This window comes from Carlito syrichta, unplaced genomic scaffold (assembly GCF_000164805.1).
Source record: "Carlito syrichta isolate Samal-C Ts95f unplaced genomic scaffold, Tarsius_syrichta-2.0.1 Scaffold304768, whole genome shotgun sequence".
In the NCBI taxonomy this organism is placed as follows: Eukaryota; Metazoa; Chordata; class Mammalia; order Primates; family Tarsiidae; genus Carlito; species Carlito syrichta.
In genome coordinates, this window is record NW_007248864.1 from 41,458 (window position 1) to 55,492 (window position 14,035).

Genomic DNA, 14,035 nt, shown 5'->3' on the forward strand with positions numbered 1-14,035 from the left:
CAAAGGTTAACTCCAAATGGATCAGAGACCTAAATGTAAAACCTCAAACAATAAAAACCTTAGAAAATGAAGGACATACCCTCATGGAAATTGAAACTGGCATCTAATTCCTGAACAAAACCCGAAATCCACAGGTCATAAGAGAGAAGATAGACAAGTGGGACCTTATTAAACTGACAAGCTTCTGCAAAGCCAAAGAAACCATCAAGAGAGCAGGGAGACAGCCTACCGAAAAAGTATTTGCCAACACCAGGTCTGACAAAGGCTTAACATCCTGGATCTACAAGGAACTTAAACGTGCTGAAAAGAAAAAAAACAAACAACCCCATTATAAAACACTGTACATTTTAATAGCAAAACTGACACACATCTTCAAAACACCCCTTTCAGCTGGTCCGATAGTGGGTTATCAGAACTTATTAACATTAGTGTCAAAATATCCTTTAGGTAAATAGCTTTATTATGTTAAACATTTTCTCCATTATTCGGATAAATATTAATGAAAACATAGGCATTAGAGAAAATATTCTTCATCTATGAAAGACTGATTTATTCTTCTAATTCTGCTCTTACTTAACATTAATTATATAATTATCAAATTTTTAATTTGAAAACAGATTGTACTGGATTTGTATTTTCTTTTTTCTTTTTTTTTTGAGTTGAAGTCTCACTTTGTTGCCTGGACTGGAGTACAGTGGCATGCTCCCGGCCACTGCAGCCTCGACCTGCTGGGTTCTAGCAATCCTTTCACCTCAGCCTTCCAAGTAACCGGAACTACAGGCGTGCACTACCATGCCCGGTTAATTTTGGATTTACTGTAGAGACGAGGTCTTGCCAAGTTGCCTGGGTGGGTCTCGAACCCACAGGTTCAGGCAATTCACTTGCCTCGGCCTCCCAAAGTGTTGGGATTACAGGCTGAGCCACCGAGCCTGGCCTGTATTTTCTTTTAGACACTAATCACTGAAATATGTTCTTCTGTACATATTGTAGTAGACTGCTGGAGTGACCATCTCCAAGGAATTATTGTAATTGTTCCCTACCTGCAGAGAATAGAAAAGGTAAGCTAGGATTGTTTTGCAGAGAATCTATTATAAGTTTTAGGGATCAGCAGTTAAACTTTTCAACTGACTTGGTAATAAAAAATATATACAAATTGGCTTTATTTTTTTAGAGTTAAAAGTAATTAGGGGAAGATCTAATGGTTCATTTTTTTCTTTGGGTTTTGTGTCTGGAATAGATTCAAGCCAAAAGAACTAAGGGAGGAGAATGTTCATTTGTTTGAACATGACCTCCTCTCTTTTTTATACCACTTTGACTTTTTTTCTTTGTAATAATGTCTGCTCCATTTCTAATACAACTGTTTGAAAAATCTCTTGATCACCTCTTCCCACCTTTTTTCCCCTCAGGTGCTATATTCATTCCTCTTCTGTCCCTCTTTATGACAATGCTAGGCTATCACTTCATGGGGTACATTCTGTGATCCTGGTGAAGAAGGAAAGGCCTTAACATGAACTAGCACTGGGAGTAGAATAAATTGGCAAAAACCTTTGAAAACCACACATGCTATTCTTGGAACCAACAATTTTATATTGAAGAAAATAACCCTACTTGTCTTAAAGAAAAGAACATTCCAAAAGTATTTATTTAACAACCAAACACTTGATAAAACATTCTTACAGTTCCTGGTAAGCATGATAGAAGACCAGATAGCTCCAAGAATGAAGGTGATCTTGTTGCCAATTCTGTTAAATTTTATTTTGCAAGTTTCCATGGTATCTTTTTAAAAAGCATTTTGATAAGTACTATCTAAAAGTATGTTTGTAAACAGGTCCTGTGGACTATCCCAATACATGATAAATATTGTTAATCCACCCTTTCACCTCCAGTTTTCTGTTTCCATTTTCAATTTCATCTGTAACTTTTCAAAGGTACTAGCAAACAAAATACTTCAAAGGCATGCATTGAGAAGCTGTGGCAGTTCATCCATTCCAACTAGAAACTGCAAAAAAGTCTCCTGTACTCACCACCTCTGCAGCAGCATCAGAAAAAATAATAAAGTATCTGTGCCCTTGAGTTCTCTGCTATAGGCAACAACAACAAAAAAATCCAAGAGAATGGGAATTTTTCAGACATATCACATTGAAACAAAAAATGCACATTAAAAATCCACCTCTCATTTCCTTTTTTCTGCTTTTTTATTTAATTATTTAATTTTTTATTTTAAAGATGTGGAGTACAATTCAGGGTTAAGTATACAAATGTTCATCGTTGATTAGGTGTGCACCCCCTTCCCCAAGCAGAATCCCACTACTGCCAATCCTGTCCCCCAACCCCAGAAATTTCCCACTACTGACAATCCTTATCTTTTTTTTTTGAGTTGGAGTCTCACTCTGTCACCCAGACTAGAGTGCAGTAGCCGCTCCCGGACACCGCAGCCTCGACCTGCTGGGCTCTGGCAATCCTTCTGCCTCAGCCTTCCATGTAGCTGGAACTACAGGCGCGTGCTACCACGCCCAGCTAATTTTTTGATTTATTGTAGAGATGAGGTCTCGCCAAGTTGCCCAGGCAGGTTTTGAAGCCGCGGGCTGAGGCAATCCACTCACCTCAGCCTCCCAAAGGTGCGGGATTACAGGCTGAGCCACCGAGCCCGGCTTGACAATCCTTATCTTACAGTATTACGATAATTGTTCAAGGTCCACTTATGAGTGAGAACATGTGATGCTCAGTTCTCTGTTTCTGTGGCAGATTACTCAGTATTATAGACTCTAAGTCCACCCAAGTTGCTGCAAAGTTCAAAATTTTGTACTTCTTTATGGCTGCTTAATATTCCATTTTGTATATGTACCACAGTTTTTAATCCAGTCCTCTTTTGATGGGCAGCACGGTTGGTTCCATGTTCTTGCTACTGTGAACAATGCTGCAATAAACATATGTGTGCAGGTATCTTTCTCATAGAGTGATTTGAATTCCTCTAGGTATATTCCCAGTAGGAGGATTGTGGGATCGTATGAGAGGTCGATTTTTAGATCTTTTAGGAATCGCCAAACTGTTGTCCACAGAGGCTGTGTTAGTTTACACTCTCACCAACAGTGTAGAAGTGCTCCTTTTCCCCCACATCCTCTCCAGTATCTGTTGTTTTTTGAGTTATTGATGATGCCATCCTGAATGGAGTTAGGTAGTATCTCAGTGTGATTTTAATTTGCATTTCTTTGATGACTAGTGAGGCTCAGCATTTTTTCTTGTACCTCTTGGCTCCTTGTATGTCTTCTTTTGAGAGGTGTCTATTCATATCTTTTGCCCATTTTGTAATGGGGCTGTTTGTTTTTTTTCTTTTTGGCACATTTGGATACCTTGTAGATCTTAGATGTTAGGCCTTTGTCAGACATACAGTTGGCAAATATTTTTTCCCAGTTCGTGGGTTGCCTCCCTGCTTTTTGATGGTTTCTTTGGTTTTGCAGAAGCTTGTCAGTTTGATGAGGTCCCACTTGTCTATCTTATCTCTTATGGCATGGGCACTTGGGGTTTTGATCAGGAACTGATTGCCAGTTCCAATTTCCATAAGGGTATCTTCTGCATTTTCTAAGGTTCTTAAAGTTTGAGGTTTTATGTTTAGGTCTTTGATCCATTTAGAGCTGACTTTTGTGTTTAGGGATAGGTAGGGGTCTTGTTTTAATCTTTTGCATGTGGTCAGCCAGTTTTCCCAGCACCATTTACTGAGTAGGTTCTCCTCTCCGCCATGGTTGGTGGTGGAGGCTTTGTCGAAGATGAGTTGGTTGTAAATTGAGGTTTAGATTTTGGAATCTCTATCCTGTTCCATTGGTCTATATGCCCGTTCTTCTACCAATATTAGGCTGTTTTGATTATTGTAGCTTTTTAATAGGGTTTAAAATCTGGGCATGTCATACCTTCTGCTTTGCTTTTTTTTTTTTCTGAGGATTATTTTGGCTATTAGTAGCTGTTTATGTTTCCATATGAATTCCTGTATTATTGTTTCCTGGGTCTGAGAAGAATGCTGCTGGTAATTTATTCAAAGAGTATTGCATTAAATCTGTAGATTTCCTTGGGTAGGATGGATATCTTAACAATGCTGATTTTTCCAATCCACGAGTATGGAATATTTTTCCATTTGTTTGTGTCATCTTTGATTTCTTTGAACAGTGTTTTGTAGTTTTCATTGTAAAAGTCTTTCATGTCTCTGGTTAGGAAGATGCCAAGGTATTTCATTTTTTTGTGGCTATCGTGAAGGGGATTGTGCTTTTTATTTGGATTTCTGTTTGCTTATTGTTGGTGTATAGAAATGCGACTCTCTTTTGCACATTTATTTCATACCCTGAGACTTTGCCAAAGTCCTTTTCAGTGTAAGGAGGTTTTTGACAGATTATCTTGTGTTTTTGAGGTACAGAATCATGTCCTCTGCAAAGAGGGAAAACTTAATTTTCCTCTTTTCCTATTCAGATAGCCCTGATTTTCTTCTCTTGTCTGACTGCTCTAGCTAGGACTTATAATACTATGTTGAACAAGAGGGGTGAGTGGGCATCCTTGTCTTGTTCTGGTTTTCAGGAGAAATGGTTACAATTTCTGTTTGTTTAACAGTATGTTGGCTGTGGGTTTCTCATAGATGGCTGTTACTATTTTGAGGTGTGTTCCATCCATGTCTAGATGTTTGAGGGTTTTTATCAAGAAGGGGTGCTGGATTTTATCAAAAGCTTTTTCTGCATCTAATGGTATAATCATGTGATTTTTGTCTTTACATCTGTTGATGTATTTAATTACTTTAATGGTCTTGCATCCTGGGGATGAAGCCTAATTGGTCATGGTGGATAATTTTTGAGACGTGTTGTTGGATCTGGTTTGCTAGGATCTTGTTGAGAATTTTAGCATCTATGTTCATCAAGTATACTGGCCTGTAGTTCTCTTTCTTTGTTGGATCTTTACCCGGTTTGTGTATCAATATGATGTTACCCTCATAAAATGATTTGGGGAGAGTTCCATCTTTTTCAATTGCCTGGAATACTTTCAATAGGATTGGTATCAGTTCCTCCTTGTATATTTTGTAGAACTCTGATGGAAAGTCATCTGGTCCAGGGCTTTTTTTTTAAGTAGATTTCTTATGACACAGTCAATTTCCTGGGTTGTTTTGGTTGATTTAGGGTCTCGATTTCTTCTTGTTTCAACCTGTGGAGGTTGTGTGATGTAAGAAAGTCCTCCATTTCATTTACGTTTTCTAGTTTGTTTCCATAGAGGTGTACATAGTAATCTCTGATAATCTTCTGTATTTCTTTGGGGTCAGTTGTGACTTGATCTTTTGTATTTCTCATTGTGTTTATTTGGGCTTTTTCTCTCCTTTTCTTTGTCAGTCTAGCTAGGGGTCCATCAATCTTGTATATTCTTTCAAAAAAGCAGTTTTTGGTTTCACTGATTTTTTTGTATTATATTTTTGTCTTCTATGTCCCAAATTTGGGCTTTTATTTTGGTGATCTAGATTCTTCTGCTGAAGTTAGGGTTTTGGTGGTCTTGCTTTTCCAGCTTCCTTAGGTGATTTGTTAGGCAAACTTGTGATCTTTCCATTTTCTTTATGTGTGTTTGTTCAGATATGAATTGCCCTCTTAGTACTGTTTTCATGGCATTCTAGAGGTTTTGTTAAGTTGTTTCTTAATTTTTCATTTGTTTCCACGTATCTTTTAATCTCTGTTTTGATTACTGTGTTGACCCAAGAGTTGGTTGGCATCATGGTGCTTAGTGTCCATGTCTTTGTGGATTTTGGGGGAACTTTGTTGGTTTGGATATTTATTTTTATTTTACTGTGGTCAGAAAGGGTGCAAGACAGAATTTCAATCTTATGGAATTTGTTTATGCTTGATTTACGGCCAAGGATGTGGTCGATCTTAGAGTATCATTCCATGTGGTGATGAGTAGCATGTATATTCCATGGTTGTTGGGTGGAGTGTTCTGTAGGTATCAATTAAAGACATTTGGTCAAGCATCATGTTAAGGTGCTGGATTTCCTTGTTGATTTTTTTTTGGGGGGGATGATGAGGTTCAGGATCTCCTTGTTGTTTTTTTGTCTTGATAATCTGTTTAGGGTTGTTAGTCGGGTGCTTAAGTCCCCAGCTATGATAGTGTTAGAGTCAATATCTTTTTTTAGCTTACCTAGAAGCTGCTTTATGAAAGTTGGTGCTCCTATGTTGGGTGCATATATGTTTAGGATGGATATTAGTTGTTGATGGATTGAACCTTTTATCATTATGTAGTGACCTTCCATATCTTTTTAAATTTTTGATAACTTAAAGGGTATTTTGTCTGACATTGAGATCATGACTCCTGTTTTCTTTTGTGTTTCATTTGCCTGAAATTTTGTTTCCCATCCTCTTACTTTGAGTCTGTGAGTGTCCTTTCTGGTGAGATGAGTCTCTTGGAGATGATATATTGTAGTCCCATGATATTTTATCCAATTTGCCATTCTATGTCTTTTCAGTGATGCATTCAGTACATTCACATTCAGGCTAATTATTGAGATTGAAAGAGTTTATCCATGTCATGAGGTTCTTATAGAGTCTGTTGTTGTTGCTGCTGTTTATTTGTTTGTTGTCTTTCTTTTGATTTTCAGGTTGATTCATGTGTGTTTTCAAACATTTTCCTAGATTCTTGGGAAGGACATCGTCGTTCTTTTTTTTCTATCTTCTGTGCTTATACTTTCTTAAGTGTTTCTTGTAGAGTTGGTCTAAAGGCAGCGTAAACTCTTAGAGATTGAATGTCTGGGAAGGATTTTAATTCTCCATCACTGATGAAACTTAGCTTAGCTGGATAGGTAATTCTTGGTTGAAATTGCTTATCTTTGAGAACATCAAAGGTGGGGCTCCAAGCTCTCCTAGCCTGAAGTGTGTCTGTGGATAAGTCTGCTGCTATTCTAATTGGTCTTTCCAGGTAGGTAATCCGACCTTTTCTTTTTCTGCCTTTAGAATTTTTTCTTTTATACCTACTTTGTGTAGGTGAATTACTATGTGTCTGGGACTTAGTTTTCTCATGTCATCTTGCAGGAGTTCTCTGAATCTCTTGTGTTTGAATGGTCACATCATTGATGAGATGAGGGAAGTTTTTTTGCATAATTCCATGGAGTGCTTGTTCCAGGGTGGTCTCTGTCTCCCTATCTGCCTCAGGGATTCTAATTAATCTTAGGTTTAGCCTCTTAAAATAATTGTTCATCTCAAGCCGGGTTCGGTGGCTCAGCCTGTAATCTCGCGCCTTTGGGAGGCTGAGGTGAGTGGATTGCCTGAGCCTGCGGGTTTGAGACCCGCCTGGGCAGCGAGACCTCAACTCTACAATAAATAAAAAATTAGCTGGGTGTGGTAGCACGTGCCTGTAATTCCGGCTACTTGGAAGGCTGAGACGGAAGGATCGCCAGAGGCCAGCAGGTCGAGGCTGCGGTGGCCGGGAGCGGCCACTGCACTCCAGTCTGGGTGACTGAGTGAGACTCCAACTCAAAAAATAAAAAAATAAAAAAAATAATTGTTCATCTCTTGGAGGGTTTGTTCTGTTTTTTAAGCTTCTTTTCTACGTTTCTGACAGAGTGAGACCCCAACTTTTCTTTTCTTTTTTTTTGAGTTTGATTCTTACTCTGTCACCCAGACTGGAGTGCAGTGGCCACTCCCAGCCACTGCAGCCTCAATCTGCTGGGCTCCAGCAATCCTTCCACCTCAGCCTTCCAAGTAGCTGGAACTACAGGCACGTGCTATCATGCCCAGCTACTTTTTAATTTATTGTAGAGATGAGGTCTCGCCAAGTTTCCCAGGTGGGTCTCGAACCTGCGGGCTCAGGCAATTCACTCACCTCGGCCTCCCAAAGCACTGGGATTACAGGCTGAGTCACCGAGTCCGGCCTTTTCTATGTTTTTAACAGTTTGGGTTAGTTCCATATTTTGGTCCTCAAGGTCTGAGATTCTTTCTTTTGCTTAGTTAATTCTGCTTTCCATGCTTATCAGTTTGTTGTTTATTTCATTCACTGTATTCTTTATTGCTGTTATCTCAGTTATCAACTCCTTCAATCTTTCTTTTTCTTTCCTCATTTCTATTTATTCTCTCTATTAATATCTTGATATCTGGGATTGTGGTTTGAGTCCAGTCATTCTGGGGTTTTTCATTGTTTGAGTTCTGGAGTCTATATTCTCAGTGGCTGACCTTGCATGGGTCTGTGTGAGACTCATATTCTTCCTTTGGTTTTTCTTCAATTGTATAGGTTTTCCTCCCCCCCCCCTTTTTAACCTCTTCTTTAATTCTGTTGTTCAGTGATAGGGGGATAGCTTTTTTTTCTGTTTGTTCATTCTTCTGTTCTTCCTTATGTGGATCCTTTGGTTTTGTTCAATTCTGAAGCTGGATTAGGGTGGGAGCCTGTGCTTTGTGCAGTTTTGAGATTTAATTGAGGGGGGAGCTGTGATTCAGAAGTTATCTGCAGATACCAGTATTTGCTGACAGGTGTACCAACTCCCTGGAACCCACTCCCCACTGCTTTACAATCTGTCCATGTAGCGGGGATGTCTGTTTGTCCCCTACTCGCTGCTGCTGCTGTCAAGTCTCCTACTCAGATCTGACGTGTTTGTGCCTCTTCCAGCACGGAGGAGGGGCCCCTCTCATTTCCTTTCTTGGCTGTATCTTCTAGCTGTACTCCTTCTTTTATGTTTACACCTCACACACAGATATTGAGGAGGAAAGAAGCAAATAAATTAAGAACGTGCCTTATGATAATTTTAATAGGTTTTCAATGAGAACCACATATAGACTAAATCCAAATAGGATGCTACCTACAGCATATAAATACGAAAAAGAGTTGTTCACAATGAAATGCAAACAAGCTTGGACTGAAAGGCAGGCTAAGTGTAAAGAGGCGGGAGGTGCAAAAAACCCAGAATTTATTTATTAAACATTGTATATGTATTCTTACATGTTTAAAGTTCAGTTACCTTCAAAGTACTCTCCATCTGATGCAATACACCTATTGAGATGCTTTTTCCACTGCTTAAAACAGTTCTTGAACTTGTCAATTTTGCTGCCTTTCAGTACTTCTGCCATTTTTGTTGCTTTCCATATCAGCAAAATGTTTCCCTTTGTGGAGTTTTTCATTGAGGCGACAAAAAAATGTCATTCAGGGTGAGATTGGGTGGGAAATGGGGGTCATGTAATTTTTGATCAAAAACTGCTGAACACTCAGCGTGGTGTGGGCAGGTGCATTGTCACAGTGGAAGAACTAGTCACCTGTTTGCCATAACTCAGGACGTTTCCTCCACAAATCATGACGCAACCTCTCAAAACTTCTAAATAAAAACTTTGGTTGACCATTTGATCCAGAGGAACACATTCCGAGTGGTACTATTTGTAAGGGGCCTGCCCTCCAAAAGATAATTCTGGGTTTTTTGAGGTTCCCCTCATAAATAAAAAATTTACCTGCTTGATGGCTGTAACAGTTATAACAAAGAAAAGTGGAAGTCCACTGGTAACTGGGCTAGTTGGTGTGTCTACTGTGACCTAGGTAAAGCAATTAAATTGAAAGTAAAATGAAAATGAGCCATTAACTCATAGCAGTACTTACATGCTGCAAACACATCAAACAGAAATGCACACACAACACATTCCAGCAGTAGGGAAGAATGTTAATTTTCATGAAAATAAAACCAAACCAAACAGTAGTCAGTTTAAGAAATAGTCTCAAATTCAGGCATAGTTTTCATCTCAGCTTGGTTTAACTGCATTACTGGAATATATCCCTTTATTTACCACATATTTATTGAGTACTATCCCGTCAGTCCCTATGCTATTATCATCCAGGCTCCAGAAATACTGCTTTAAAACAGGACAACAAGATCCTGCCTTCATGTAGCTAGCAGCTTACAGGGAAAACCAGTATGCAGATACTGAGATTTGAAGGGTAAATAAAAGTTAACTAGACAAAAGGAGGCTTTCTAGGCACAGCAAACAGTATATGCAAAGTCTCTAGTGTTGGGGGGAGTATGGCACTCATTAAGAAGTAAAGGAAGCCAGTGGTACTAGGCAGTATGGTGTAAGACAAGGCTGGAGAGGGAGGAAGGGGTCAAACTATGTAGGGCCCTCTAGGCCAGAGTAAGCTGTTCATTTATTATCCCACAAATAGTAAGAAATCCTCAAAGTTTCAGGCAGGGAAAGGTTACATGAACAGGACTGCATGGCAAAAAGAACAATCTCACTACCTTGTGGAAGATGAATTGGAAGGATACAAGAGAGGAGGCAGGGAGTCCATTTAAGATGCTACTGATGCAAACTAGGTGAAAGATGACAGCTTGGAGTAGGGTGGTAGCAGTAGACAAAGAAAAATGTTTCAGAAATATTTAGGAGGCAAAAATGGCAGGACTGGTAGGGAGTTAAATGTAAGTATTGATTAAAGATGTCTTCCAAGTATCTAGTTAACATGCCTGGGTAGATGGTGTCATCATTCACCGACATAGGGAATACTAAAAAAGAATTGGATTTGAGATAGGGGGATCATGAGTTCAGTCTTCTCTCACAACTCACTGATTCTCATCTCCAACTCTAGCCAGGCCTGCCCCTGTCTTACCCCTGTGTTACAAATAGAGTGTATTCTTCTGTATATACACAAAGCTTCTACATGGCTCTGTGCCTTTAGACAATACCCTCCCTACTCTTGAGACACTAGTTCAGCATTCTACTTAAGGCAAACCCCTTCTAATCCTCCAAGGCTCCATTCAGATATAATCTACTTTCCAAAGCCTTCTCAAACTTCTCCTGGGTAGAAAAAAATAATAAATTCTACTGTAACCCCACAGCATTTTACTCATGCTACTTGAATGACTTCGCTACATTAAATTAAGTGAAAACATGACTGACTGCTTTCTTAGCTATAACATAAATTTCTCAGAAACAAAAAAATTTCTCAGGATGTTCATTGTACCTGCTACCATCTTTGTTGTCGGTACTACTGTACAACACACAATAGATGCTTGGTACACGTCTGCTGAACTGAACAACAATGCAATATACTGCTCACCAAGTAGATTGTTCTTGCAAGTAGAATCATCTATGTAGTTTATTCTTTGCCTATAAGACATTTGATCATGGATCTAGAGGAGCTCCTTTTCAAAACTGTTCCATCATTCAGGATTAAAATTGTCTCTATCCCAGGTTATATCCCAGTTTGGTTTTAAGTAGTAGGGCTCAATTCAATTAGAGTATCATTAACTCAAAGCCTCAAAGTGGGTAAACAGAAGCACTTAACATCGATAAGGCATTTGAGCAATATCGCTGGGATTTTTCTGCTTCATTTAAAAAATGAAATGGGAAAAAAGGATCTTAGTAAAATTAGGAAAAAGAAACATAGTAAAATTTTCTGGGGGTAATTATGGTGAGGAAATGATTTTAATAGATTATAGACTTAAAGATGAAAGCTACAATTTAAAATATCTAAAATGTAAAAGGCAAAACAGTACAAGAAACACAGAAAAGCAGATCGATCTACTGTAAAGTTTTCACCCTTAAGTGAGTAAGTGAATGAGACAGAGTAAAACTGGTAATCAGGAAGATAAATGAGAAGTTTTCAACTAGGCTGAAACTAGTGTTTGACAAAGTAAAACTATTAGCTTAAACTATCATCCATCTTAATACATACCATTTCATTTAATGATACATAATATATATCCTTCTAGGATGAAGAAAAATATGAAATCCATGAAAGTTTAAAAGAGTGTAACAGTGAAATAAAATCTCAACAAGTCTTCCTGTAAAAGTGCCACTTTAAAAATCTTTAAAATCATGAAAATCTTAAAACATTATATTCCTACTTTAAACAGTCATATTATATTAAGCCCCTGGAATATCGTTTTTTGAAATCACAGGGCATTTGAAAGTTAGAAATGGATTGATAATTTGTTTGAGTCAATCAAGTTTTTAAAAGTTGAGTGGCTATATAGGAAGCTCTTACCTGTACGAGGAAAATGATGAGAAAATAAAAATTTGCAATTCTTCTAAACTGTTCAAACAGATTCTTTGGAAGAAAATTCCAAAGTGTATACTGTAAAGGAGGAAAAAATAACACTATGAGAAAGAAAACTTGAAAAATCTTAATTGTTATGATTGATATGGGTCCAGATTATTATATAAAGTGATATTTAGTATGTTCAACACTTTGAAACTCAAACATCACACATTCATGTATATTTAGAGTTACAGAATATAAAAACTTTTTCAGAAATAACATTTTCACTCTAAGCATTACAATAACCATCTAGTCCCATACCCTTGCCTTCCCTGACCCAATCTAAATTAGGTTCCTCATTATGTGCTTTCATATCATCCTATATATTCTATTTTGATAACATATATTATGGCAAATTACATATGTATGCATTTTAAATTAAAATTTCTCCCTCAATAAACAAAGAGTTCTAAAGAGACTGCTTATTCGTCTTATTTACTGCATTTTTCCCAATACCCAGTACAGTGCCTGGCACAAAGTAGACAATAATGATTTGGATAAAAAGGTATGAACAAATTAATTCCCTGGCTCAGCTATATTCTGAAGTCTTGATGATCATCACAGTGTAACTCGATCCCTACCAGTACCTCTCATTTCCATGACAGCCAAGAAGGTGTATGTATAACCCTGGGTCACAGAAGGCATTAACTTTAATCAACAACATACCATCCCGGGTTTTGGTAATTTGCAATAGGTAAAGGTTTCAATGCTAAATTGCACATGTGCCAAAGGAGACAACTCTTAGGCCAATAGTCAAACCATACACTTACTGATACCTGGAGCTCAAGGACTGAATCATTTAAAAGTCACCAAAAGAAGCTGGATTTTCTAGATGTTTTAAATAAGACCAGAAACTAGAAAGAAATGCTTCTTAACTGAAAAGGCTAAATTCACACTCAAAACATCTCCATCTCAATTATCTGCATAATATGTGAGAACATACCAATTAACAGGGTGACTGAAAAGCCAAAGTCGAAGACCATGACACAATATATGGGAAATTATTACTACTATTTAAAAAAGCTTATGGGCTCAAAGCTCAGAGAATCCCCAGAGAATGAAAACAAATGGAAGCAAATACATGTGGAGCAGCTTCATTACAATCAATAGCCAATTTAGAATGTCCTTCCCCAGGGTCCAAGGAAGTGACTTAGGGAGGATCATATAAAAATGAATGCAGAATTATGCATAGGTGTGCATCACTTGGAAAAAAGTCCACACTTTTCATGAGATTCCCAAGGTAGCTTGTGGCCAAAAACAAAAGCCACTGATCCTGTCACTTTGAAGCTGGCATAGTTCAGCCTAGCACTTAACTGTTCCAATTATTAAAATCAACATTCTAAAACAATAAGCCCAACTCCAACAGGCAAACAGCTGAATTTAAGGCATACTGACCGTCTGTCTCTAAAGTGTTTTTAATTAAACAAACAAGCATTAAAGAGAGTCATCTGTGGAAGCTACTGCAAAATACATCAAAAGGGAACACTTTTGTTGTTTCTAAGTCCCAATTGTTAGTTGCCCACTGTCTTAACTTATTAAATGAACTGCTTCCTTAAGGAACTCTATTGCCCTCTTCTCTCTTTTATCAGGTCATGAGCTATTCAGAACTCAGGGAGCATGTCAGAAGCCCCCTTAACATAGATGCCTTGCACGATGTTTAGTACATAGAAGAAATATTGACTAAAACTTACACCTTGGTCATTTACTCCACTGATTTAAGTAAAAGTTAAATTAAGCTTCTATCACACCTTTTTATAATAATACAAATGCAATATTTTAATGCAGACCAAGAGAAGTCCACCTTTTAGAGAGTTTTAAAATTAAAAATGAAATTGAGTTAGAGCCATATATATCAAGTTATTAAAATGAACTTGTTTATCTAAAAAGTAGACTCTCAGGCTTGGTCAGTTGCTACAAATAAAAAACAATGTTTTCTCAAGCATGACCTTCATTGCAAAAAAAATGTTAATCACCGAAAGAAAATTTGTATAACAGTTGTTTTAAACAAAATTATGAGAATTCA

The 14,035-nt window shown here is 37.8% G+C and overlaps 1 protein-coding gene across 1 annotated transcript in view; it reads right to left on the reverse strand.

Moving 5' to 3' along the window:
• The window catches only part of ATP11C (ATPase phospholipid transporting 11C), a gene marked incomplete at its 3' end in the record, with an annotated part of 161,985 nt that overhangs the window by 37,761 nt on the left and 110,189 nt on the right, over nucleotides 1-14,035 (reverse strand). Inside the window, exons 3-4 of the mRNA XM_021713842.1 lie at nucleotides 11,959-12,048; nucleotides 9,435-9,515 (exon numbers count right to left, since the gene is read on the reverse strand). Coding sequence (XP_021569517.1) covers nucleotides 9,435-9,515; nucleotides 11,959-12,048 — 171 coding nt within the window. The remainder of the gene's footprint in view (nucleotides 1-9,434; nucleotides 9,516-11,958; nucleotides 12,049-14,035) is intronic.